The sequence below is a fragment of the Meleagris gallopavo genome, chromosome 3, assembly GCF_000146605.3.
Source record: "Meleagris gallopavo isolate NT-WF06-2002-E0010 breed Aviagen turkey brand Nicholas breeding stock chromosome 3, Turkey_5.1, whole genome shotgun sequence".
In the NCBI taxonomy this organism is placed as follows: Eukaryota; Metazoa; Chordata; class Aves; order Galliformes; family Phasianidae; genus Meleagris; species Meleagris gallopavo.
This window is the reverse complement of record NC_015013.2, coordinates 33,944,715-33,969,416: the sequence shown is the minus strand read 5'-3', so window position 1 is coordinate 33,969,416 and position 24,702 is coordinate 33,944,715. Positions and strand designations below refer to the sequence as shown.

The 24,702-nt window shown below is 39.2% G+C and overlaps 1 protein-coding gene across 1 annotated transcript in view; it reads right to left on the bottom strand.

Moving 5' to 3' along the window:
- The window catches only part of LOC100548027 (gamma-aminobutyric acid type B receptor subunit 2), a 37,275-nt gene extending 12,999 nt beyond the window's left edge, over positions 1 to 24,276 (bottom strand). The window contains exons 1-4 of the mRNA XM_019613897.2: positions 24,146 to 24,276; positions 13,188 to 13,412; positions 8,137 to 8,319; positions 6,461 to 6,590 (exon numbers count right to left, since the gene is read on the bottom strand). Of these exons, the coding sequence (XP_019469442.1) occupies positions 6,461 to 6,590; positions 8,137 to 8,319; positions 13,188 to 13,412; positions 24,146 to 24,193 (586 nt within the window). The 5' untranslated portion in view covers positions 24,194 to 24,276. The remainder of the gene's footprint in view (positions 1 to 6,460; positions 6,591 to 8,136; positions 8,320 to 13,187; positions 13,413 to 24,145) is intronic.
- Positions 24,277 to 24,702: the final 426 nt, after the last annotated feature.

Genomic DNA, 24,702 nt, shown 5'->3' with positions numbered 1-24,702 from the left:
TCACACAGTACTCTATGATTGGTTCACTAGAAAACAAAACCTTCTACTCAGTTGTCAGCAAGAGTCAGGAGGCTTTAGCTTGGGACTTTTGCCCACCTGCAGCAGAGAAATGATTTTCAACTGCCAAGATCTGAGCTGCAGGGGCACATTGCGTTACTGCTGTGGAGAGGCTTAACCAAGGGATTAGCTGTTTGCCAGAGGTGACTCCCTCCTCAGTCCTGCCATCCCAGTAACTACCCCACAGCCTGGTTCCATCAGCATTACCGCTATATCTTTCATAAAATCCAACAATGGCTTGGGTTGGAAGGAACTTCAAAGCCCACCCAGCCCCACTCTGTTGGCAGGGCTGCCCCTCACCAGTTCAGCTGCCCAGGGCCTCATCCACGCCTTGAGTGTTTCCAGGGACGGGGCACAACAGCTTCTCTGGGCAGCTTGTGCTAAGCCTCACTGCCCTCTGAGTAATTAATTTCTTCCTTAGATCTAACCTAAAATCTCCTCTCTTTAAGTTTAAAGCCATTCCCCCTTAACCTTCACTATCAGACTGTGTAAAAAGTTGATCCCTCTCCCACTTGTAAACTCCCTTCATGTACTGGAAGGCTGCAATAAGGTGCCCCTAGAGTCTTCTCTTCTCCAAGCTAAACAAACCCAGCTCCCTCAGCCTTCATAGGAGAGCTGCTCCAGCCCTCTGATCATTTCTGTGGCCCTGCTCTGGACCCACTCCAACAACTCTGCATCCTTCTTGTGCTGGAGGCCCCAGGCCTGGGTGCAGTACTCCAGATGGGGCCTCATCAGAGCAGATTAGAGGGGCACAATCACCTCCCTATCTCCGCTGGCCACCTGTTTTGATGCAGTGCAGGATACCGTTTGCCTTCATGCATTTTAACAAATGCTGATCAGCTGTACACAGAAAGTACTACCACAGGTGCAATTTCTTCTGGGATTATGGAAAGCCCAGTTCTTCACATAACAAACTTTTGGTTGGCATTTGTACACTGTAGCTTTATAGAACATCTTCATTATTACACTTTAGTGGCAGTACTCCTCCATTGGCTTACAACTTGTGTCAGGACTGCAACTCACCCCACATTTTTCAATTCCACCACTGTTTCCTCTTTGCTAGTAAACACATTTTATGCTCCACAAAGATGTAAACATGGTTTAACGATGACTTATGAGACCTGGCAGATAACTTAGTCAGTTTAGTAAAGAACACCAAAAACCTTAACGCTAAAGACAGATTTTAAAAATTTACTGCATTTTTCCATGCTCCTGTTATTGGGAAACTAGATTGGTCACTTTCTGCTTTTTACGCAAACAGGATGGAAAGAAAGTAAAACCAAAAGACAAATCAAAACGCTCACACTATCTGCTGGGTACATCTGAAAAAGTTCTCCATAACAATGCCCACAGCACTCAGGAACTCTAATTCATGACTTCTCATAGACATGTTCGGAATTTCTTTTTAATAGACAGCCAATAGGACTCTTTTCTGATTTTTACTACTGTGAATCAGAAGAAACTCCATTTACTACAGATTCATTTCTGTGTAAGGAAAAGCAGAAACTGAACATCTGGCAGATTGGTCTCCCCATAGAAATAGAAACAACCTTTAATTTCAGGATTGAAATCTATTTGCTAGGCTTCATGGAAACTGGTATCTCAGTCTCTATATAAGGAAATAAAGAACTATATCTTTTCTTTAAAAAAAAAAACACATTCCTTAAAGCCTTGTACATCAGTGTTTTGGAAAGCCTTCCTTTGAATCTGTGTTTTCAGTCTCAAGCTTAATGCTTGAATAAAATCAGCTTCATATAAATAATGTTTTTCCCTTTACTGCAGATGAACTCTGTTTTGCTTTGCATTTGCTAGCAACACTCCTTTGAAGTCTGTTTTTCTTTGAGCTGCTTTTACTTGGGGAGAAACACTAAGAAACACCAGTGAGGTGACAACTGACAGTACGTAGGCATAGATGACATGCCAGTGAATGCTCCTGGTCCATTTACAGCAGTGAGTAAAAACCATCTCTGGCTCTAAACACAAACAACTTTCTGAGCAAGCTTGGGTGCCTGCAGTGAGGGAACTTGCATGAGTGGGGACCACTGCATGTCTGTACTTTGCTTCTTTCTGTACTTCACATAGTAGGGTTGTCATTCATTAAATTTTGTTATACACTGCACTGAAACACACTGGCAAAAGTTGCAATAAATGGAGATTTGACTGGAGGATATTTTATCAGTTTGACTTTATGAGAAACTCTCACTATATATGAATCATTCATGTAGAAATAATTTCATTTAAGGAAATGTCAGATGGAAGTCAAATAGAATATGATTGTAGGATTTTAAGGGTAACAAAATTAGCCAACCCAAAAAACATGCAGTATCTTACCACTGCATTTTTCTTACAGAATCAAATTTAATCCTGATGCGCATGCACTTTCCACTTACTTATAGCTATTAGAATTTGTCCCTTGGAGAGGAGAAGTTCAGAAACTGATGAAAATGGGTAGAAAAGCCAAAAAGGAACCTCTTACAGTGGTTTCTTCCATTTATTTACTGACAACACCTGCTGTTAAGTGTTGTGAAAAGCTATTCTTAAAACCACGTGGTTGAGCTCCCTGTTATGGCACACAGGGGCTCTGGAAACATGGTGGCTGATGCCCTGTGCTGCAACATCTGTAGGGAAAACCCCAGGAAACACAGCCCAGGTTGCTCTGGCTCTGAGGAGGCTCTAGGCATAAATCCTGGAATATTCTTTCTTATGGGGTCTGGAGTATGCTTATGGTACCACAGCTAGGGAGCTATGGTAAAAAGCTTGAGTGTTCTAGCTTATGGCAACTTCTAGGGAGTGTGGTGATAACCTCAGTAACTTCTATCTGTGCAGTAGCTCTCACAGTAGAAATAACTTTCAGCCTTCCTAGAGCATTCCTTACTTATGCTTGAACACTGGCAGTCTGGGGCCATGACCATCACCCTGGGGATCCCTATTCTGTGCCCACCGCCCTCTGATGAAGAACCTTTCCCTAATGCCCAACCTGATCTTCCCCTGACACAGCTCCATGATGTTCCCTCAGGTCCTGTCACTGTGAAGGTGAGGGAATGCCCCATGCAAACAATTTATATGCAACTGGGGAAGCCATCTGAGGTCACATTCCGTGGAGCATGCTGAAAACTGCCTGACTGCACAAAGCTAATACAGCCAAAGATAAAAGCCTGCATTAAAAAAGAAAACACAAAATGCAATCAAACCATAAACAGCAATCCACATTTTCTTAATTGCTTTTCTTATATGGCCAGTTGCTATAGATATCTTGGGAATGTAATGGGTTTGTGAATAAGAGACGAGCATCCTAGATAATCCCTCTTTTTAAATGAGACCTATTGAATTAAAATGTGCTGTAAAGAAGGAGTCCCCATGCCAGCAAAGAGTGAGCTACACTAGGAGCTATTACTAGCAACAGCTAACTAGGGCCCCCAAAGTTATAAGGGGCCCGAGATCAGGCAGTTATAGGAGAGCACATCTGGATCTACATGCTCCGGTTAAAATCATGTAGCATTAGGCTCCTAAATCTGTATTTGAAGTAATTAGCAGGGGTGGGAAGGGATGCGAAGAATATAACCTCCTTTGGCACTCAGCTATAGGCTGGAAGTTTTGACTCTGGGCAATTTTTACAGATCAGAAATCTACTGAAGTGTGCTATGACATTAAAGTTTCATTAGGACTTGTTAGAGATGCATGGCATAAATCCTGCGTTATTATCTGTCCTCTGAAGTGCAGCACTCTGGGTTTGTGTAAGCAATAGCAACAGGGGTATGCTGCATTGCATGTGTGAACTTTTTTTAGGACAGCAAGGAGTTTTGCAAGGAGGATTGACACAGGATTCAGCCATGTCTACCAGATCAGTGGCAAATGATCTGCTACAATCTTTAGCTCTAAGTCAGCTGTTTACTTTAGCATCTCTCTTCACTGGATTACTACCTCTTTCTCAGTTCACACTTTTTACAAGGTCCAAACTAGGCAAGAACTTTGTCATCACCCTTAAAGCCACATTGGATGGGCTTTCCCAGTTGCAGATGGAGGTGACACATGTGGCCCCTTCTAGGTCATGATAAGAAAATATTAACATTTTTTGAAGCTTGGCGAAGTACCATCAGGGATGCATAATTTCAAGGTTCTGTACTTTCATTTACAGAAAGCAATATGAAATGCATGGCTACAGAAAACATAGTTATGTCAGACAGAGTTAGCTTTCCCGTAGCCGTAAGGCCCAGAATTTCTTTAAGTAACATTTAAGTGATGTCTGTATGCATCTGCACAGAAGCAGCGGTGACTCAGCGACATGAATACTCCAAAGCCTTATTATTTTGATTGCAATGGCAAATTTAAATTAAGCACATAGGTTGACTATTGAGATAAGATGCAGTGAGAAATACAGAGGAGACTCAGATGTAGCAAGGGAAGGGAAACAGGCAAAGAGAGAAACCAAAAAGCAGAAGACACAGGAATGGAGGGGAAAAAGAGCCCTATCATGAGTTATTTAATGTGGCAACTCAAAGGTTGGAGGTTTGAATATCAAAGTACTATGTAATACTCATATTTGGGGCATTTGCCCTCGAGTGTGAGACTAAGCTTTGGAAACTACTGGCTGGAAACTGAGATCCAGTTGTCCTCATCCCCCACATCAATGCCCTAACATACTCAATGCAGACATGACCAAGGAAAACCATCTTTCTCTCCCTCTCTTCCTTGAGCTTTATGCAGAAGGTCTATTCAGAAAACTATGTCCAGCAACTACAGTATGCAGGAGAATATCTATTCTGTAAGTCCCAATTGCATGTAATTCCAATCTACTAAGAACATAAAGATTCATTACATGAAGGTGTTCTTAGATGTATACTCAGAAACTGAAAAGTAGAAGATACCAATCAAGGGTCAACTTGGGAATGCAGACAATCTTGGATGCTGGTACTTAGAGCAGCAGTAAACATCATTGTTTTCTGTAGATGTAGTCACAAGTAAGTGCATAAAGGTTATATTTTCTTCTTGATTTCTTCACCAGCATCCTACTGCTAATGGAGTGCAACCTGCTGTGGGAAGCATCCTAAATTTACATCCAACGTATGCGTTGAGAGTCATTTTTGTCTCCCATATCTAAACTTAGATGGCCTGTTGGCACGATGCAATGTATCATTTCTGCTTGAAATATTATGATTTATCATATTTTTCTTGGAGCATCTGACATGAGTGGAACATTCTATGTGCTCCCTTTGAACACTTGGTAAAACTGCCTCATCCCACTCAGTGATGTTAGTTCTTGTTGCTGATCTCAGCCCAATAATCACACGCCTCCAGCAGCTATTTACGCTTTCCTTTTCCTCCTTGTCTTCCTTTCCCCCCTTCTGTTTTTTAATATTAAAAAGGACACTGGGAATCCTGTAGAGCTCTTCCATTTTTTTTCTTGCCAGAGTTACACAACCAAACATATACCCAGGCTAAAACAAAGAACGCCATGAGAACGTAACCTTTTCCAACTACACTTTCAATATACTTCAGAAAACACATGTGAAGTGTTGCTGTTGTTGAAGAATTATTTTAAAACAACTATATTCACAGGAGTAGCTTTAGTTTCACATAACCAATAGGAAACCTGAGCACAGCTTTGCAACTGTACAACTTTCCTATGCAAGGCAATTAGTTTTTTCATCTAATATAATATTCAGCTGTACAAAATCATTTGCCAAAATTCACAAAGCAGATCAATTCTACATACAGAAGTGGAAACTGGGTATCCTGGCTTCCACTTTATTGCACTATACACCAGATCTTATTGCTTCCCAAAAGTGAAATAGCTTTAATGGAACCAGTTCTTTCACATACATTTCTTTGGGGACCTATGCAAGAGACCTGGTAGAAACAACTTAGTAATATTTTAGTAGTCATGAAATCCTTTTTTTAATCAGTTCCTAGGGAAGAATTTTCATACATGAGTGCCTTCAATTCTACATTTAGAGTCCAAATCAGCACTGAAATATTTACATGCTTCTATTCTATGTACTTTATAGCAGTGTCCCAAAGCAAGATTTGAACATCTATTCAAATGAGCACATATTAAATTGGGCTTCCTGCTGTTGATGGCTGGCACAATTAACTCTTACAACATCTGAAGCATTGTATGACTCCATCCAGTACAGAAAACTTCTGAACACAAATTTGTTTTTAAAAGTTTCCTACTTCACCTTGTGTATTATACACTTAAGGCATACAGTAGAAGAGTACAGAAAAATAACTACTCAGTGAGTATCATACAATTTATTATATGACTCTGCATGCTTTCCATTACACAACCAAAACATTTGAAATGCATCTCACTAAGTTATGAGCACTCTGGAACCAATCCAATGAGGTTGGCATTCCAGTATTCAAAACCTTTTTGGGTTAAGCTAATAGATTTCACTCTCACCTTTGCTATCTGTAAAGTTCCGTATACTGAGAATGTCATTGAGATCCTGATAGTGGTTCTGCTTAATATATGTTGTTTTCTCAGGTGTGTCCTGAAGCTGCATTGTGACCTCTTCTAGGTCTTTGTCCAGCTGCAAAACAGAAAGAGTATGAATTGCCAAGGATCATTGCTTCAGGTTCCTGCAGTAACTGCATAGCTTTCTATAATTAGACCAGGAGCAGGTGGTCATGCAATCAGCACATAGTACCAAATACAGTTTTCCTATAGCATTACAACACTACCTCTATAAATCTGGCTACAGGTAGCAATGACAAAGCACACAGGACATACAAGAAAAGAAAGCTTCAATAGCTGATGGTTTAAGTAATTCCAGGTGTACTGCAGAATAAGGAAGAAATGAGTATTAAAATGCTCAGTCTGAAAACCTCTAAACTGATTATTATACAATGGGCACACATCACTGTAACTCTTTCGCCAAGGGTTTGGGATGCTCGCTGTGAACAGTTGTCTAGGATGTGACATCCAACTTACCTCCAGCTTAAACAAGTTTTAGAAGTGCTGGATTTAAATTTACATTTGTTCCTTATAGAACTTGGCTTTAGCAAGGTAAATAATCCAGAGATGCAGCTACTAGCTATGCTAAGACATGTTTTAAGTTGCTGTAACAATGAAATTCCTATTTGGACCTACAGGGTCCAAGTACTTAATTTAATCTACTTAAGTAAAGTCTAACAAGAGTATCAGGGCCATGTGTACATTAATACCTCTCAATTGCCCTCACCAGCCTTACCAGTGAGCACTGTCACAAGCCTTACAAGGCTCAGATGGGATCTCATGAGTTAGGAGGCTTAGTAGAAAAGCTACAGGAGGATATAAATGCTAAGGTAGCCAGTAGCCAGTAACCAGCAGGGCCTTCATAAAAAATTGCAAGGTTGTCACATGAAAGGCACCTAACCAAACTGAAGAACTACATTTCTTTAAACAGGGAAAGCTTTTGCTTTTGAAGTCCTTGATAGTCTGAGTAAACATCTTTTTGTTACCTAGGCAATTGTCCTTAGTTAAGATATGGATAAAGAAGTTATGGCTGAAATAGAATACCTTTTCTTCAAGGTATAAGAATACTTCAAAATACAGACAAAAAGAAAATCACTTTTTATAGTAGTTAGAGCAACTATGGATATCTTGTCACACAAAATGGACAGTCTTCACTGTTGATTTGCCATTGTTTGAAGTGTCCTGACCAAGGATGGACATAATGAAGAATACCCATTTCATAGCTTAAAGGGGATTCATGTATTTCACATGCGAACTCTTAGACTGCCAGCAATGGCAGTCTCTGAACTTGGCTGTAAATAGAAACAAAACAGCTCTTATGTGCCCTTGGGGCTGCAGGTCTCTTTTCCACTAACATGTAAAGGTCGCCCTTCTACCACTACAGCTGTATGGCATCCAGCATATCCATATGAGGCACCTGGCATAAAGAATGACAGGAAGTTTCATTTTAATTTGCTACAGCATAATTTCAATTTATCACATCCTCTAAGTATTGAATGTAATAATTAGCTATTCGTATAAATAATGTTTTCTATTATTTCAGTATTTTGCTAACAGGCAAAGACAATTTTTTTCCTCCAAAAGGTAGACAACATTTAAGCAGATCATCAAATAAGCAATACCTCTGTAATTTTCATTCTCAAGCGGTGGTTCTCTGACTGCAGTCCTTCTAGTCGAGAGGTGCTGGCCTGATTGACACTGGTGACTGATGTTGATGTTTTTGAGTCTTCTTTCTTTTGATTTTGAGTGAACTGAAATCTTCGGTTCTGTGTGGCTGCATCTGGATTTGTCCGCAGTGTGATGAGCTGAAAAGTTTACAAGCCTTAAGAAGTCCTGTAGAAGGTTTTGTGTTTGCAGCTAGTTTTTTTGTACCCCAAATACTCAAAAGATGTTCCTATGTGCCTTTCAAATACAAAGTACTGGAAAGTGAATAGTACTTAAGGTAATTTCTGAATCAATTCACAGAATAAGTAGAATTAGAATGATTTTGTAGAGGGAAGAGTTAAAAAAATTTACAAAATGACCCAGATTAGAAGGGACCTCAATGATCATGAATCTCCAACCCTCCTGCCTCAGACAGGGCCACCAACGTCCCCATTTAATACTAGACCAGGCTGTCCAGGGCCCCATCCAACCTGGCCTTGAACACCTCCTGGGTTGGGGCATCCACAACCTCTCTGGGCAGCGTGTTCCAGCACCTTACCAGTCTTGTATTAAAGAGCTTCTCCTTTACATCCAACCTAAATCTTCCCTCCACGAACTTAAAGCCATTTCCCCTTATCCTGCAGTTACCTAACCTTTCAAAGAGTTGATTCCCTTCCTGCTCATAGGCTCCTGTATAATCAACAAATATATAGATGTTATAATTAAGAAATATACAAGAAAGTTAGGCTAAACATGTTATCAGGCTAACCAGATTATCTCTAAAGAGGAACAGATAAAAACCTTACCCTTGTCCTGAGTTTGCTGAGAAGACTCCAAGAGGAGCAACCTCCAAAAGAGATTCCCATTGGTAGTCAGCTCTTAAATTGAGTCTAGGAGAGGTGGAGCCAAGCTCCACCCCTTCCGCTAGCACAGCTGAATTGCCTTCACCTGTGCTCCCAGGGCTGACTCACTGCTCACTTCAGATTCTCAATCAGAGGTTCAGGCTGTGATTCAGCAGTTCCAGTACCTAAACTCCCTTTAGGTACTGGAAGGCTGCAATGAGGTCACCCTGCAGCCTTCTTTCTCCAAGCGGAACAAGCCCAGCTCCCTCAGCCTGTCTTTGTAGGGGAGGTGTTCCAGCCCTCTGATCATCTTTGTGGCTCTTCTCTGGACTATCTCTAATAGTTGCCTGTCTTTCTTGTACTGGGAGCCCCAGACCTGGGCGCAGTACTCCAGATGGGGCCTCACAAGAGCAGAGAGGGACAATCACCCCACCCCTCTTCTGATGGAGCCTAGGATGCCATTTGCTTTCTGAGCTGCAAGAGCACACTGCTGGCTCATACCAGCATAAGTTTTTCATTCACCAACTTGGAAAAACTCATTTAAAATATATTAGCCTGGACTTAATTAAAGATATATTTCAATATTTCATAAAAAATCTCTTTATCCTTCATCAATATCTTTATACTTTCAAAGAATATATTCTCTCCTCAAGAAAAACAAAAAAAAAACACCAACAAACCCAAACCCTTCACTCCCCAAACACAGCTTTGCATGAAATTTCTTCTTTCCTACTGTTAGAAGTAACGTTCAAGCAAAGAGGCATGAAGTAGGAGTATTAACAGAAAGAATCCTAGGGGGATTGCACTCTGGAGATAACAGAAACTTAATTAGGTTTTAGGGACCAAAATAAAACAAATCTGTTCAAATAAATTCAATAAGTCACTTAAAAAAGGTTAACCTTAAACATATTTAATTTAAACAAATATAAGTAAGATTTAACATTCAGTGACAATGTGAAAATATCGCCTTGACATGAAGAGAGGAAGCTACTAGCGGTTCGGCAAGGAGGTGAGATCTTTTCAGAGTACTCTAAAGAATACAGAACTTATGATTACTTGCCAAGCATACACATATATTTATATACAAGTAGAGCTGAAGGAGCTGCCTGCCTTGAGAACATGGATACGATTTCATAAATCCAATGCTGCTGAATTGTCTGAAAAGATGAAAGGAGAAGGAAGTTTGGAAGTATTGTACAGTCACATTTTGTAGTATAGCCATGACTCATAATTGGTTCACCTTGTTTTTGCAAGCATGACCACTCCGCAGTTGTGGTGGCATGAAGTAAAGGCCTAAATTCTGATACAGACATGACTGATCTGACACTGAAGCAGTTCTTCCCTGACATGAGTTTGCAGACCAAATCTGTAGATGGAGATAATATGCTAAATTTGAAGACAATAAACTGCATTTCTTTAGGTGATTAAAGACACGCAGAAGGCTCAGATCTTAAGTGACCGCTTCACATTAGGTCTTACTTGTAATAATTGTTTTCAGGAATCCCATCCCTCTGGAATCCCCCAAGCCAATTGAACATCAATTCATGTAACCTGATGAGGTGCATCCCCAAGGACTGAGAGCTGATTGATATCACTTCAAGGCCACTCTCAATTATCTTTGGAAGCTGATGCTGATCAGGAGAGGCTTCTGAGCACTGAGAGAGAGAAAATGTTACAGATGTGTTCAAGAAAGTTGAGAATGAGGATCTAGGGAACTACTGGCCATCTGCCTTCACCTCAGTCCATGAAAGGTGGTGTAGCACATCTTTAAGTGAAGAGAGCAATGAAGAATTTGTCTCTGGTCTAATTCTGCTATGAGATTTTTTAGAGTCACTTGTGCTAACAAAACAGCAGTGCATGAGGTGGGCCTGGAGAAGCACAGTAATTGCCACAGTATATGTAAATATGATTAGGAAACTGAGAAGTAATGGAAAAATGTTATGTTTCTTTCACTAGTTTCCCTACGTAATTTAACAGCTGCTTATTCAGATCCATAAAAGGGCTATGGGGCAAAAATTGAATTCTAGCACTGTAAGACCTTGAGATTGCTGAAGGAAATGTATTTTACTTTGAATTGAAGAAAAATATAAGTACTCAAATGGCTCAAAAGCACATTATTGTTTGCATCTGCCTAACCATAGTTTAATAAATGAAGAAGTGCAAGCTTCCAGATCTTTAGTATCTTCTATGCTTGTTGAGCCTCAGGCTTAAGGATTTCACCAACAATCTTCCTATGTCACTAAAAGTGTACTGATTACATAATTGTTAAGAGGAGAGATTTGGTGCCCGTCTCACACTGAAGTCTTACCTAGCTGTATAGCTTGAGTGTTCTTGGTTACAATATTCTGTGGGGCCTGGACATCATGAAATCTAAGCTGGAGCACATTCCAGGGGAGAATGCTTGCCACTAGTCCTGCTGCAACTGTTGCAAAGCATAGCAAGAAGAAATGTAGGACACAATATACAAATGCTAGAAGAAAAAATGTCTAGCTGTAAAAGCACTCAGGTGTTGGATGGACATTTCAACGCCTGCTTCAATCTCTTTTTTTTCCTGTACTTTGCCCAGTGATCATTTGTAATGGAAAACAGCTAAGCGTATTAGAACCTGACAATACATAGGATGGGATGAAGTACATTATGCTCAGAGGCTAGGGTTCATGTTTGCATTTTGAGCAGAAAGAGCTGGGAGTAAAAATGATGGCAAGGAAATTGGGAGTTAAAAGAAGGTCAGATGAAAGGGTTAAGAGAGGAAACAGGAAAATCATTTCAGAGCCTGCAGCAGCGGAAAAGGATGGGTAAGGGAGCATGAAAGCAAAGGGCAGAAGAGCATGTCACAGCATTAATAATATTTTCTCTTTGAAGAGACTTTCGAAATTTCGTGGAGATATTTTTGGCAGCAGAGCTTTAATATGCATTTTCATACAGCTTACAAACTTAAATCTTGCAGAATTTCAAAGTATTTTTCTTTGCTGTGTTTGGGAATTTTCATTAATTTAGAATGAAGTTCTGATTTTTCCCTAAGATCCAGAACAAGGTAATAACTATGTATTTGTAGGTATATAATTTTTAAGAATTGAACTGCAGAACTTGTAAATGCATCCAGGTTAGTTAGATCTGGAAAATGAATTGCTCTGCTTTGCTGTAGATCAGAAGTCGGATTCTTTTGTTTTTCTTTGCCTCTCTTTTTTCTCAGTGGGAACAACTGAGGTAAATTTCCCTTCTGAGAACCATAATCAGGGATGCCAGTTAGCACCAACACGTTCACTATAATTTGTTCAATTCTGCCACAAATGTTTTATCATGACTTAATTGAAAAGACAAAAATTCCAGAGGTAAGACAAGCATCTTAAATCTTGCCTTGCAAATGTTCCAGTCATCAAATTACATATTCATCTGACTTGGGGTGTTATGCTAGGTTTGTGCAAATCATTTAAAATGACCCCAATTGCACATTTTGCCACAAAATACAAATGCATTCTCCAGAACTTGTGGTTTAGCTAAAGTAAGCTTACGTAGAAATCACTTTCTTGTCATTTAAGGTCTATCACACTCATGCCTAAAGCTTAACTCTGCAAGTAAAATAATTTATCTTCCATCTTCCATCAACATATAATACACACATCCTCAAGAGTCCAAAGGACCAAAAAGAAATGAAGGCATATATTTTACAGTCCATGCCTCATTTAGACCTACAATATATCAGTTACTAAAAACATCTTCATTGTCAGCAACTGCAGTTTGCATACAGTTGTTTTTTTTTCTTTTTTTTTCTGAAGTGTTAATAAATCCTACTATACCACCATACTTGAGTATCTTAGAGGTTTCAATATAAGAGACACATGGTAGAGCAGATAACTGGACCTGTTCCTCCTTGATATCCACAAGTCCCACTCTCCAAAAAGTTCCTATTCCATTAAAATTAGAGAGAACAACCTTTGTGTCACCATTCACACATTCGGTAAAATGTAGGCATTAGGAATGAATGCATGCATTCATGTTCCTGTAACTTCCTATTTTTTCTAAAATCTCATGAAACTTGCTTCTTTGTTTCAGATACAGACAGGCTAGCTTTAGAATTTTCCCAGAGCTTGAAAAGTCAATGAACTTTTACACATGAAATCACAATTACAAAATGGAAACAAAAAAAAAAAAAAAAATCACCATCCATGCTAAACAAATTCACTTACCTTAGGTACAAACACAAGGCAGAGAGTAATGGTACTGCAGAAAATTATGACTAAAGCAACAATGCAGAACTGCACGTTGGGTTGGTCCCGAGTAAGAAATGAAACAGCAGCACCAATAATGCACATAATCCCGACATTGTATACACTCATTCCGATGTATTTGCTGTCATTCAAAGCAGGAATGCTGACATTTCGTGTTTCCCAGGCTAAGAAACAACCAAATAACTGAAATGGTAGAAAAAGAAAAAAAAAGAAAAAAGATAGTAATTATAAGAAGAATTGGTTGACATCCAGAAAAAAGCATTGATTGGTGTGTAATGAATTTATCAGCTACAGCAGGTGTGCTTTCTAACTTGATAAATTTAGCATTACAATTTAGGGATATACACACACACTTTTTAAGTGATATCTAATTTACTTTTTTTTTTTTTTAGGACAGATTCTATCTTTCACAAGAAAAATACAAAACTTGGAAGTAGTGGTAGTAGTAATGGGAACAACTTTTTCTAAATGTTTATTTTATACTTGTAATTATTTCTGAAGACAGACATTCCTCTTTATTTTCAAAGATTCCAGTAAAAATATGATGGGTGGTTCTTTTAGCTACTGTTAGCAGCTGTTCTCAGTAGACTCTTATCAATCCAGTTATTCACTGTATGATTATCATATACATTAATAATCAGAAGTGCCAAGATGTGTCCAATGCCAGATAAATATACAGTGCAGAAAGTGTCACCCTACTTGTTCAAAGTGCAATTACAATGTCTTTTATAATAGTGAGAGATGGTAATAGCCTTTCAATTGCAATTGTCTAATGATTTCTGGCATAAAATATTCTTGTGGCAGTTTTTCTTTTGCTTGTTTCTTTGGCATCTTCTTACATTACATTCTAGCCCCTTTTTTATTTGCAATATTCCTTTGAAATTCAGCAGGGGAGAGTCTTTAGGGTAAAGAAGCCTTCTCCATTCCTTGAAATTTAATTAGATTTTTCTACAACATGAACAACTGCAAGAAAATTGTTCAATTTCTTTGTCTCCCTGTATTCCACAGGGGATTCTGGCAACAAAGGAAAAGCATAAATGAACTCAAGACACTGTAAATAGGTAGCTGAATCAATGTCTAGGCAAAGCCCAGTAAGCATGTACAACGTGGTGGGTAGAATGGTAAAGAGTAGATAGTATCAGAAAAAGGAAGGACAGAGGAACGAACACCAAGACCCAAATCATGGTTCCTGTGCTATCTAGCTTTTTCTGAACATGCTATAAGGAAAAACAGGAAAGAAAATGAAAATGAAAACAAAAAGATGCATTTCCATTGACCTTGCTACACTTTCATCCAGACATCACTTTTGTCTATTGCCAATTCACAGAGAAAATCTATCTTAAACAACTGTAACCCTCTGATAATCCAGAAAAGTTAAGGTCTCTCATGATGCCACTTAGGGATTAATTACATTTTCCCAGCAAAAACTTATCTCCTGCTTTTTACCTGTGGGGGAAAAAATAAAACTTTAAAAGTTTTGAAAGCTAACAACCTGGACTAGAAGACCATTTTCTGGTTGCAAGTCAAGCAGAAAAGAGTTAGGAACTGACAGATTTATGTTTGCTATATGAACTCAGTTTTGCCTTTATGTGCTTCCAACTATGGTAATGATCAGATATTAATAATAGTATATTTCCTTGATGATTTGTTTACTTTTTTTTACCTCAACTAACAACAGTAACAAACCAAATAATTTTGGTTTGTGACTCATGCGCTTTGTACTTACACAGAAACTAGCAGGCTCCAGCCACCTATGTCCTTAAATAGACACTTCAATCCTGGACTGACTGCTGAACTGTCAGCCTTGCCTTCCCATTGCTGAGCTTTTCTGCTAATTTATTTAATTCTCTTGCCTACAGCACATATGTTGCCATGCCACACGTTCATGAGCAGTCCTGGCTGAAAGGCTCTGAAAGATATTTACTTTCAGCTTATGGAGTGTGGCAAACTGCAAATACACATAGGCAGAGGTGGCCCTTCCCAAAAACAGAAGCTGCATTTACCTTTGTAATACTTATGGAAGTCTTCCTTGGCTCCATTCTCACCTTTCTTCTCTCCATGTACTCCTAATGCTCCTGTAGGATGTGGTCATTTCCAGGGCCTTCCTTTTGCTCATAGGTCTTGTCATGGCACTAAGCTTGTTGGAGTTCAATAGACGTTTAGATGACACTCTCAGACATATAGTCTGATTTTCGGGTGATCCTATGTGGAGCCAGAAGTGGGACTTGATGTTCCCTAGGGGTCCTTCCAACTCAGGATATTCTGATTCCCCCTTCTTCCACTTTACCCATTTCCTCTTGTAGGACCAAAATCCATACCTACTCTAAAGGGATGGAGGTTAGAGGGTCTCAGAGTCTCTCTGGTAGGACCTAGACGGAGAAGCTGCTTACTGAGCTGGGTATTCTTGTGCCAAAGAAGCAGCTAATCCCCTAATGCATTTTCCAGATCCCCTCAGGTAACCGAAGTGATGCTTTCAATGAGGAAGGATGCAGACACCACTTCTCTGCTTTTGAGACTGGCACTGTGCACAAATGAAGCAGAGAATGTATGGCTTCCTCTACAGACTTTACAGATGCAAACTGTAGTCTGCATTGACCTGACTGCACTGGAGTCCAACACTGGCAAGGTCTTTTCTCAGGCAACAAGCGTATCCCTCCCAAGCATTCCAACACATCACCAGTTGCCTCTTCTGCATTCCCTGCACTCTTGCTGCAGAGCAGCTCAGCTGAGTTGCAGATTCACACTTTAGCAGTGCCTGAACTGACAACTAGGCTGAGGTCTTAAAGAAGTAGAAAGCATACCTGTGTGTGTGCATCTAAACTGTGTTTAAAAAGAGATGAGACCGTGACTAACTTTTTAGTTTTAACCCAGGGGCCTCTAACCATAGCAACTATGTTTACTGGACAGCATATACTTGCTATAATTTGTCTTCTGTTATAATTATTAATGAGAATGTTAGGGTTGCAGATCATCCCTTGCTCTCCCCCAGTTCTTCAAGATGAACACACTCCCCTCCAAAAGCATTATTCTGGGAATATGGCCAGCAAACCTAAATGACGCCAGCACTTATTACAAATAATGGGCATGAATTTATAGCAAAGGCAGTTATAAAGTAATTTAAAATATCAATTATAATGGAAAAAAGATCACTTGAACAGTATTGTGGGGGTTACAGTCTGACCTTCTCATTTATAATTGAAAACAGTATGGAAAATGGTTGAGTATCTTCCAGCTGAAAGGAAGATATTTATTTATGTGATAACGAAAGAAAGAGAGAGAGGCTCTTCTGGCAAGTGGGTTTCCTCTGAATGAAGCACTACAAATTTAAGAGCATTGTTTTTAAATGTTGTTGGCATTTGGAGTAAAATGTTTGCCTCAGAAACAGAACTCTCCTTTTCTAAAACTCATAGCTCATCTTTGAGACTTAAACATGGATAAAGCAGAGATTTTCCACAGCCTGCTGCCAGGATAGTGGTGATCACAGACATACTCCTTGTTTGCTTGTTAAGAGTGTTTGCAGAGCTCCACTGAGCTGATGAGATTCCTGTTTTGAGACACAGCTTTCCAGAGAGAACGTGATGCTTCACTTTCTCTCCACCTGCCCTTTTCACATTCTTCTCTGTTCCTGAGGCTCAGCCAGTGTGCAGAAATTAGTCTCTTTTTTTGACGGCAAAAGGTCTGAAGCTCCCTGAAATGATTTGGCTGAGGAATAGGATGTGGATATTGTTAGTGACAGGTCCACAGTTCTGTAGTTTTCTGACAAGTCTTCAAAATCATCGAACGATACAATCATTTGAGTTGGAAGAGACCCTTACAAGTCATCTGGTCCAACTCTCCTGCAATGAACAGGGACACCTACAGCCACATCAGGCTGCTCAGAGCTCCATCCAGCCTGATCTTGAGTGTCTTTAGGGATGGGACTTCCACCAACTCTCTGGGCAATCCGTGCCAGTGCCTCACCTCCCTTACTCTAAAAAACGTCCTGATGTCCAATCTAAATCTCCCCTCTTTTATTTTGAAACTATTTCCCCTTGTCCTGTTACAGCAGACCATGCTAAAGAGTCTGTCCCCTTCCTTCTTACAGCCTCCCTTTAGATAATGAAATGCTGCTCTCAGTTCTCCCCAGGGCCTTCTCTTCTCCAGGCTGAACAGCCCCAGCTCTTGCAGCCTGAAATGTTTGGGTCTCAGTGGCCCATTTCAGCTGCTCTCTACACCTGGTACCTAAACTGTAAGCATTAATCTTCCCCAGCTACATAAATCAACCTTCCCATTGTGCTTGGGGGCACCTAAGTCTTGAGGCTGCTGAGTAGTTTAAGGACTATTTGATGTTTAAAGCCTACTGGGATTAGCAAAGCAACTGTTTCTTTTCCCGGTGCTCCTGGAGGGCTCAAACTGGTAAGGCTTCTCGCAGTGCAACCACACAAAGCACAGCATCAGCCATATTCAGTATTGCAAGACAGCGATACTGGTGATCATTGCATGGTTTGGACAATGTGGCACAATTTTTAATTTCACCTAACCCCCCCAAGTCAAGGTTGTTTTCAGAAGCAGCTCTCAAACTTTTTTTCAAAGCTGTCAGTTTTTATGTAATGAGAGACTGGCTGTCTTAATTACTTGGGCGTGGGATGTTAGCTCTAATTGCTGCTGAGAATTTTGATTAAACACTCTTTAGAGAAGGCGTGCAAGAAACACACTGGAATGGATGGAGGAAGCCAGCTCCATCAGTGCTAAATGTGCTAACTTCAGAGAGGGACAGGACACATCTGTCCCCACTGCTTTATCCTGGCTCACTAAGACAGCTCCTCTCTGACAGCTGCAATTCCCCTCTTGAGGTTCCTGATGTATCCCATGTGTCACAGAAGGAGTTTGAGCAACTGAGGGCTATGCATTCTCTTATACAGAGTAGTTATCAAAAAGTTAGACAGCACAATTTTCTACTAAGCCTAATGGTCTAATTCAGGTCTCTTTGGGGATCTCAGCCAAAGACACTTTGAAAATGCAACTAGGAAGGCTTCCTGCATAGCTAAAACCATTAGTTTATAAAAAGTGCCTTTTCCCATATAGATCTACTAAATACATATCCTGTTAATGTAGAAAGCATAAATATTGTTCTGTGCATTCTAGGAAGGTATAGGCTGTACAGGAAAGATTCATTTGTTTTATTTGTGTTTGAGGGTATGCAGCTTCTGTTTGGCACCATGTTGATTTGGATTGTTACCTTTGCAGTAGTTGGTAAGCTGATTTTGGCTGTGTTGTCAGCATATCTAACAGGGCTATGAGAAAACTGCTGTATAAATTTGGGGAAAACAGTGCCTGAAGACAGTGGAGTAATCACTGCAACTAATGATGGAATTTTGGTCTTTAAATGAAATATATGAAGTCTTAGAGGATAAACAGGAAAATATACTGTTTGTGTTCACAGAGTTTAACAGGCAATCTAAGTTTTAAAAACTTTTTACCATCTAAACTGAAAGCTGAGAACTGAGTAAAACTGTTTGTAGCTGAAGTATAGGAAAATATTCAGCACTGCTTTTCATCTTGTTCAGCAGAATTACTGTTAAGTACAATGATGATTGCTTACTGACCCACAGCATGTATTAATACAATCGAGGATCTGGTTTGCTACCGGACTACAAAGACTGGCAGATGACAGGCAGGGGATTCCTTCTCCTCCTGTCTTCCTTCCTTCCCTGTGCTTGCCATAAACCTGTTTGTCTATATGTTTTATTTCAAAGTCACACCTGCTTATACTCTGATCATGGGATATGAAATATTAATGAAGATGAAGAAGGAAAATTTTAGTGAGGATATCAGATAATAGCAGGGAAATATCAGAGAAAATAAATCTTGCCGGAAGTCTTGCCACAGTCATACTTGCCAATAATGAGAGGTTACGGTTTTGGAAAGAGTGTATATTGGACCAGCCTGCAGCTTTGCAGCTAGTTACTGTATCATAGTAGCACTTACTGAGCTCAGTTGTGGATCACAGCCCTGCTGTGCTGCATAAAAACAAGCATTTACTTCAAAATCCTTGCAGCTTTTTTTTGTCTTTTTCTGGCTTTGGTACTGGAAGATATCCCCTCCCGCTGCCCCTTATATAAAGGCAGTTCTGGACTCTGCCCTGCAAACATCTTTGACTCTGAAGCAATCATAAAATTGGAGCTGTGCGTTTCCATATTCATGTTTATTCACTACCTTCATATCATCCCAGATATAAATGTCAGTGAAATGGCTGCAGATTTTTTTCAGTGGGAGCTTTCCAAACTGCAAAAAGAAGCATGCTGATTTTTCAGGTGTTCACTGGAGAGCTGAGCAGCAAAAAACACTGTGCAGTTTTCAGGAAAATTTATAATAAAAAAGTGATTTTATTTTTTCTAAGTCAAGTTAGCAAATGGAAGGGCACATGATCCCCTCGCAGGTCTCCTGCCTTCACAGTCATTGCAGTCTGACATCAAACCACTGCTCCCTTCCCTGATGAGGGATGAGTCAGCCGTGTGTTTAACTCGTTTTCACAGAGCTGCCCTAGATACAAGGTACTAAAGGAAAGCTTCATATTTCTATTGAGCATTACAACAACAGCTAAATATTTTTTGAGTTGCGAGAGGTGACATCCAGCTATTCAACCAAAGGGCTTTTATTTTTTAAATGTGGTGGTAAAGTATGGCCTTGCACAGACTGAGCTGGATTGGCATCTGCAGGAAGCTATGGTCACCACACGTCCAGAGAAAAATTGTGTCTTTATGCTTCAGCCTTTCAAGTCAGTTAATAACATCTTTTACCTTCTTTCTCCACAGCATTTGACTTCCTTACATATAAACTCTGCTTAGTAATGAAACACTTTACAGTAACATCTGCGAGTAAGTATCCATTTAGAATAGCTTTATACAGTCTGTGGCAAAAGATCACCACAGATAATCACAGTACTGTAAAATGATCAAACATCTCTGACAAAAACGTGTTACAGCTAAGATATATTTCTTTCCTATAAAAATGGTGCTAAAAAACATATAAGGGTACTTAATCCCTTACTGCAATATCTCTAGTATTTCAATAAAACATTTTAAATTTCTTATGGACATAGGATGGAAAAAATCATTCTACAAAACCATATAGTAACGTATGCTTTGGATGCTAAAATACTGTCAATGTATGAAACAAAATGCTGGAATACAAATAATGAAAAGGAATTTGACATTATTTTCTTATCAGCCTTGTTAGTGTATCAATTTTTCTTTTCATCATCATGATGTTTTTGTCCTTAGCAAGGTAAACTAAGGACATCACTTTAAAAATTACGTATCACAAGTGGTCAGTAATAGGAGTTATAGCTTAAAAAAAAAAAATTCTATTAATGATTACATAGTAAAACTAGGATTTGACATGCATAGCAACAGCAAAGTGGAAAATATACCTTGACTTTGACAGCCTGTTTCTCAGTAACTCAATAGTACATAATAATGATCTTACATCAACAACAGAATGAAAGAAACTTCCAGCACATAAACAATTTGAGTATAATGTTAACTAAATGCGTTAGGAGGAAGAGGAGAATCAAACTGTAACTAGTCCACTGTAGTTAATAAACAAAAGGGCCTAGCAGTCCAGTCCATCCTTAATCTGGAACTGCTCTTTGGAAAAAATGCTCACACTGCTCAGAAAGATGCTAATAATGCAGCACTGGTAAGTTTACAATATGATTTCTACCCGTCTTTAGAATATACAAAATAAAGCTACTGTTTGACTTCTTTGACACTGTCAGAAATCAAAATTAGACAACTAGGCCTCAGAACTGATGGCCACTATGTATATACACAGAGTGGCCTTACATCTGTAGGCAGCCTTTTAGGAACTGAACCTCATATGGGAAAAAACAAAATCCAGTATATATGATGGGACTTGGCCAAAGTCACTAAGTAGACAAATGTGAGGTACAAAGGCAAGACTCAGCATAGCAATCTTCCTGTTGTCCTCTGGTCGACAGTCCTCTATCATCAGTCCTTTATCATCAGTTCTAAGGAATTTGAAGACAATGATTGCAAAGCCTTCATGCAGTTAAGATGCATTTCCTTGTATCACTTCAAAGGAAAGTGAAGAACTATGAATCTGAATTTAAAGGTTTGCTTTGTTTAAATGTTTACTTACTTTAATACAGAAGAAACTTGTATGTCCTGGCAACCAAGGGCTTCCTTCACCTTCCCTGCCCCCTCTGCCCTTCCATGCTCTGCCCTAGCCTAAATGATTAATTCACTGCATCGGCACATTTAAGTCATGAGACTGGACGGTATTTATCTATGTGTTTAAACCACAGAGGAGAAGTACTTTTTAAGCTAACTCAATTTTTGTATTCTCAGTTAGAGACAAGAAGTAGTCACTGTGCACAATCTTGGCTCAAGTAAATCACTAAGACATTTTGCCTTAAATATTGTACTGTAGTTACCAATATTAGCTCTTAGCATACAGGATGTGAATTATAGTAGTAATAAAAATGATAATAACTGTTACAAACTGCAGAGTTTCTCATTAGATAAACCAGTATAAAATGATACAGTGACACAAGAGATTCCAGGATTTTTTTTGTTGTTTGAAAGACAAACTGTGCCTGGGGGGCAGAAATCTGAAACAAGTTTGGTGATGAGATTAAAAACATCAGTCCTGTTGTCCTCATATCACACAGGTGTATGTGCTCCAGGAGAGTAGGACACTGCAGCAATTATTTGACTGATTCAAAACTCTCTTTCATATATAGAAATTTGTGTAATAAGGGGGCACTGGAGTAATAAAAGTATATATTTTACTGATGGTTATGAAACACTGTGTGCCTGAAATAATTATGATGAGTAATGCCAAATGGCATTTGCAAACTTAAACAAACTGAGTCACACATCTTGTAGAAAGCAGTACGACATACATGACAACAAACCAATCTACGGCAATGACTTAATGAGAGCCAAAGTAGTTCAACTGCTGTCCAGAACAACATAAATAAAAAGGAAACAATTCAAACATTACCATTACCTGGGAATTTTTTAAAAAATATTTAATGTTATTTTTCCTGTCTTCTTACTAACAAATTGCAGATTTTTTTTTGAAAATATTATAGAAGTTATTTTTGCAAAGCAAATAATTTTTTAAAATCCTTCAGTATCTTTTTTTAAAGATTTGAATTTAATTTATTTGCATCACACTAAATGAACCAAACATACTTTCATGTTACTTTTTGAACAGAATAACAGAGAAAAATGTCTTAAGCCTTTATATGGTGAACAGTGACAGCTTCTACATGGGAGAACGTGAAATGAACTGTTCAAAATCTCTATGCAATGAGATTGGAAAGTAATAAGAATACAGTAAACCTGTAATTCCTTTTAACGTATTGTCTAGAAAAATTCTTGTATTCAAAGGAAAAAAACACTCATAACTGCAGAGTAGGAATTTACTGATAAATATATCAGAACAACAAACAAGAAAATATGCTAGGAAAGAGACAATAAAGTCAAATGCCTTGTCAACAACTGTACTAAAGGTCACATATTTGCTAGCTGTTTTACTGTCAGACTGCATTCCCAGTGCTTGCCCTCAGAACTGAAATGCCTAGACATGTGCTACACGTCAATGAATCCAGAACCACTTGAGCTACTCAGTAAAAAACGCTAAGATGCAGAATCTCTCCTAAATCCTGATCCCCAAGGTGTGATCAGGTATGTTCTCTCTTTTGGTCTCATAGCCTTCTTGAACATTCTTCTGAAAATAAGTGTCTATTGGGAAGTGGGAAGGATTTCTTGTGGTCAGAGATGACAGCCAGGAGGTGGAGAGACTCAGTGCAACTCCCTTCTCTGCACCACAAAGCAGCTGAGTGTATAGAATAAATTAAAAAAGCTCTCATCCCTTCCTATTGAGGTTTGTACTGCATACCTAAAGATCTTCTAGCCTGTTAAAAGCAGAGTGAAAACAAGCAGGACTCTGCAGCCTGGTAGCAGCCATTCTCTGTACAGCAGAAGACATTCTCCGGGCACCAGCATCTCACCATGCCCTGCTTCCCCACAGCAGCAGCACATGCCACGCTGAATGGGAGCAACTGACCCAGTCTTTGACGGGTGTCCCTCTGAACAGGCATGCTACAAATGCACAGAACAGATTGAACCCTTCAGGCAGTGTAAGCAAATGTTTATCTGGTTTTAGAATCCAGATGGGGCTTAGCTCAAGATAGGTGTTCATCTGGTCAGTGCTGTCAAAAATCATATTTTTAGAACCTTGAGGCTTAGGGTATGAGAATCTTTTAATCACCAATGGTCATTTTTTCTTTTTTTTTTATCTAAACTATCAAGGTTTCATATTGTTGCTTCCTGAATTTCATTCTATTAACAAAATATTTTATGTAGATGAGCCATTGTGAAAAAAGGGATGATTTTGATTCAGGCTCCAAACTCATCTTGCATTGAATCATAGGATCATAGAATCATTTGAGTTGTAAGGGATCCTTAAAAAGGTCATCTAGTCCAACCCCCCTGCAATGAACAGGGATACCTAAAGGGTGCTCAGAGCCCCATTCAACATCTCTTCTTGATGGGCATTTCCAATGTGGAGTCAAGTGTTTAGAATAAGGTAGCCCCACCCTTTCAGAGAACCTCGGTGGTCTGAAATAAAGTTGTCTAGTTAATAGACCTATCTTTTCACTACTAAATTTCTTGGTTGGCAGAATATCTCTAGTTTTCAGCTTTAGTTACTATTAGTGTTCTATTTATTTGATACATTTATGTATTCTCATACCCACATATAACCACTTAACAAACTTTATGAAAGATGTATTAAAAAAAAGCTTTAACTCACTCCCAGCCATCAGTAAAACAAATAGAATTCAGTTCAAGCCTATCAGAAAGTAGCTTGAAAGCAGCTTTTACAGAGTAAACTGTGCTTACCATCAGGAGCCCCTTATATGCGTAGACAATCCCAAGCCAAATTGTCATGTGAGTGTTCTCGCAGTGCTCCAAGATAGGTCGGATGGAGATGTCTCTGCCTGCAGGGTCCGGCTACAAAAATAAAGGGTGAGATATTTGGATATAGGTTTTATCTGTATTCATACCTCAGAGGCAGTTAATCTACACTCAGTAGCTTGAGGATGTGTAGAATATTCAATGGGTAACATGAAATAAAAACTTGTGATGTCTGTTCCATCAACCTGCAAAGGAATGGAGTAAAAAAGTAAAGACTCTGAGAAAACAGCTGCATGATAATTGACCAGATGAGGTCACCTCTACTGCAAACCAGAGAGAAAACATCCGAAGTCACTCTGTCTTTAACTGTGTCAGTCACATTTATCAGCATTAGGGCACCTATTTTTTTACAAAGTGAACAGCTTGAACACGCAGCCATGAAAATAAATGTACTTGAAGTCATCCTTCCTTTCACCTGCACTTCTTGTGTCACTGGCAAGTAGCTGATAAACAGTGTATGAAATACTGCTGTGTTTCAGATG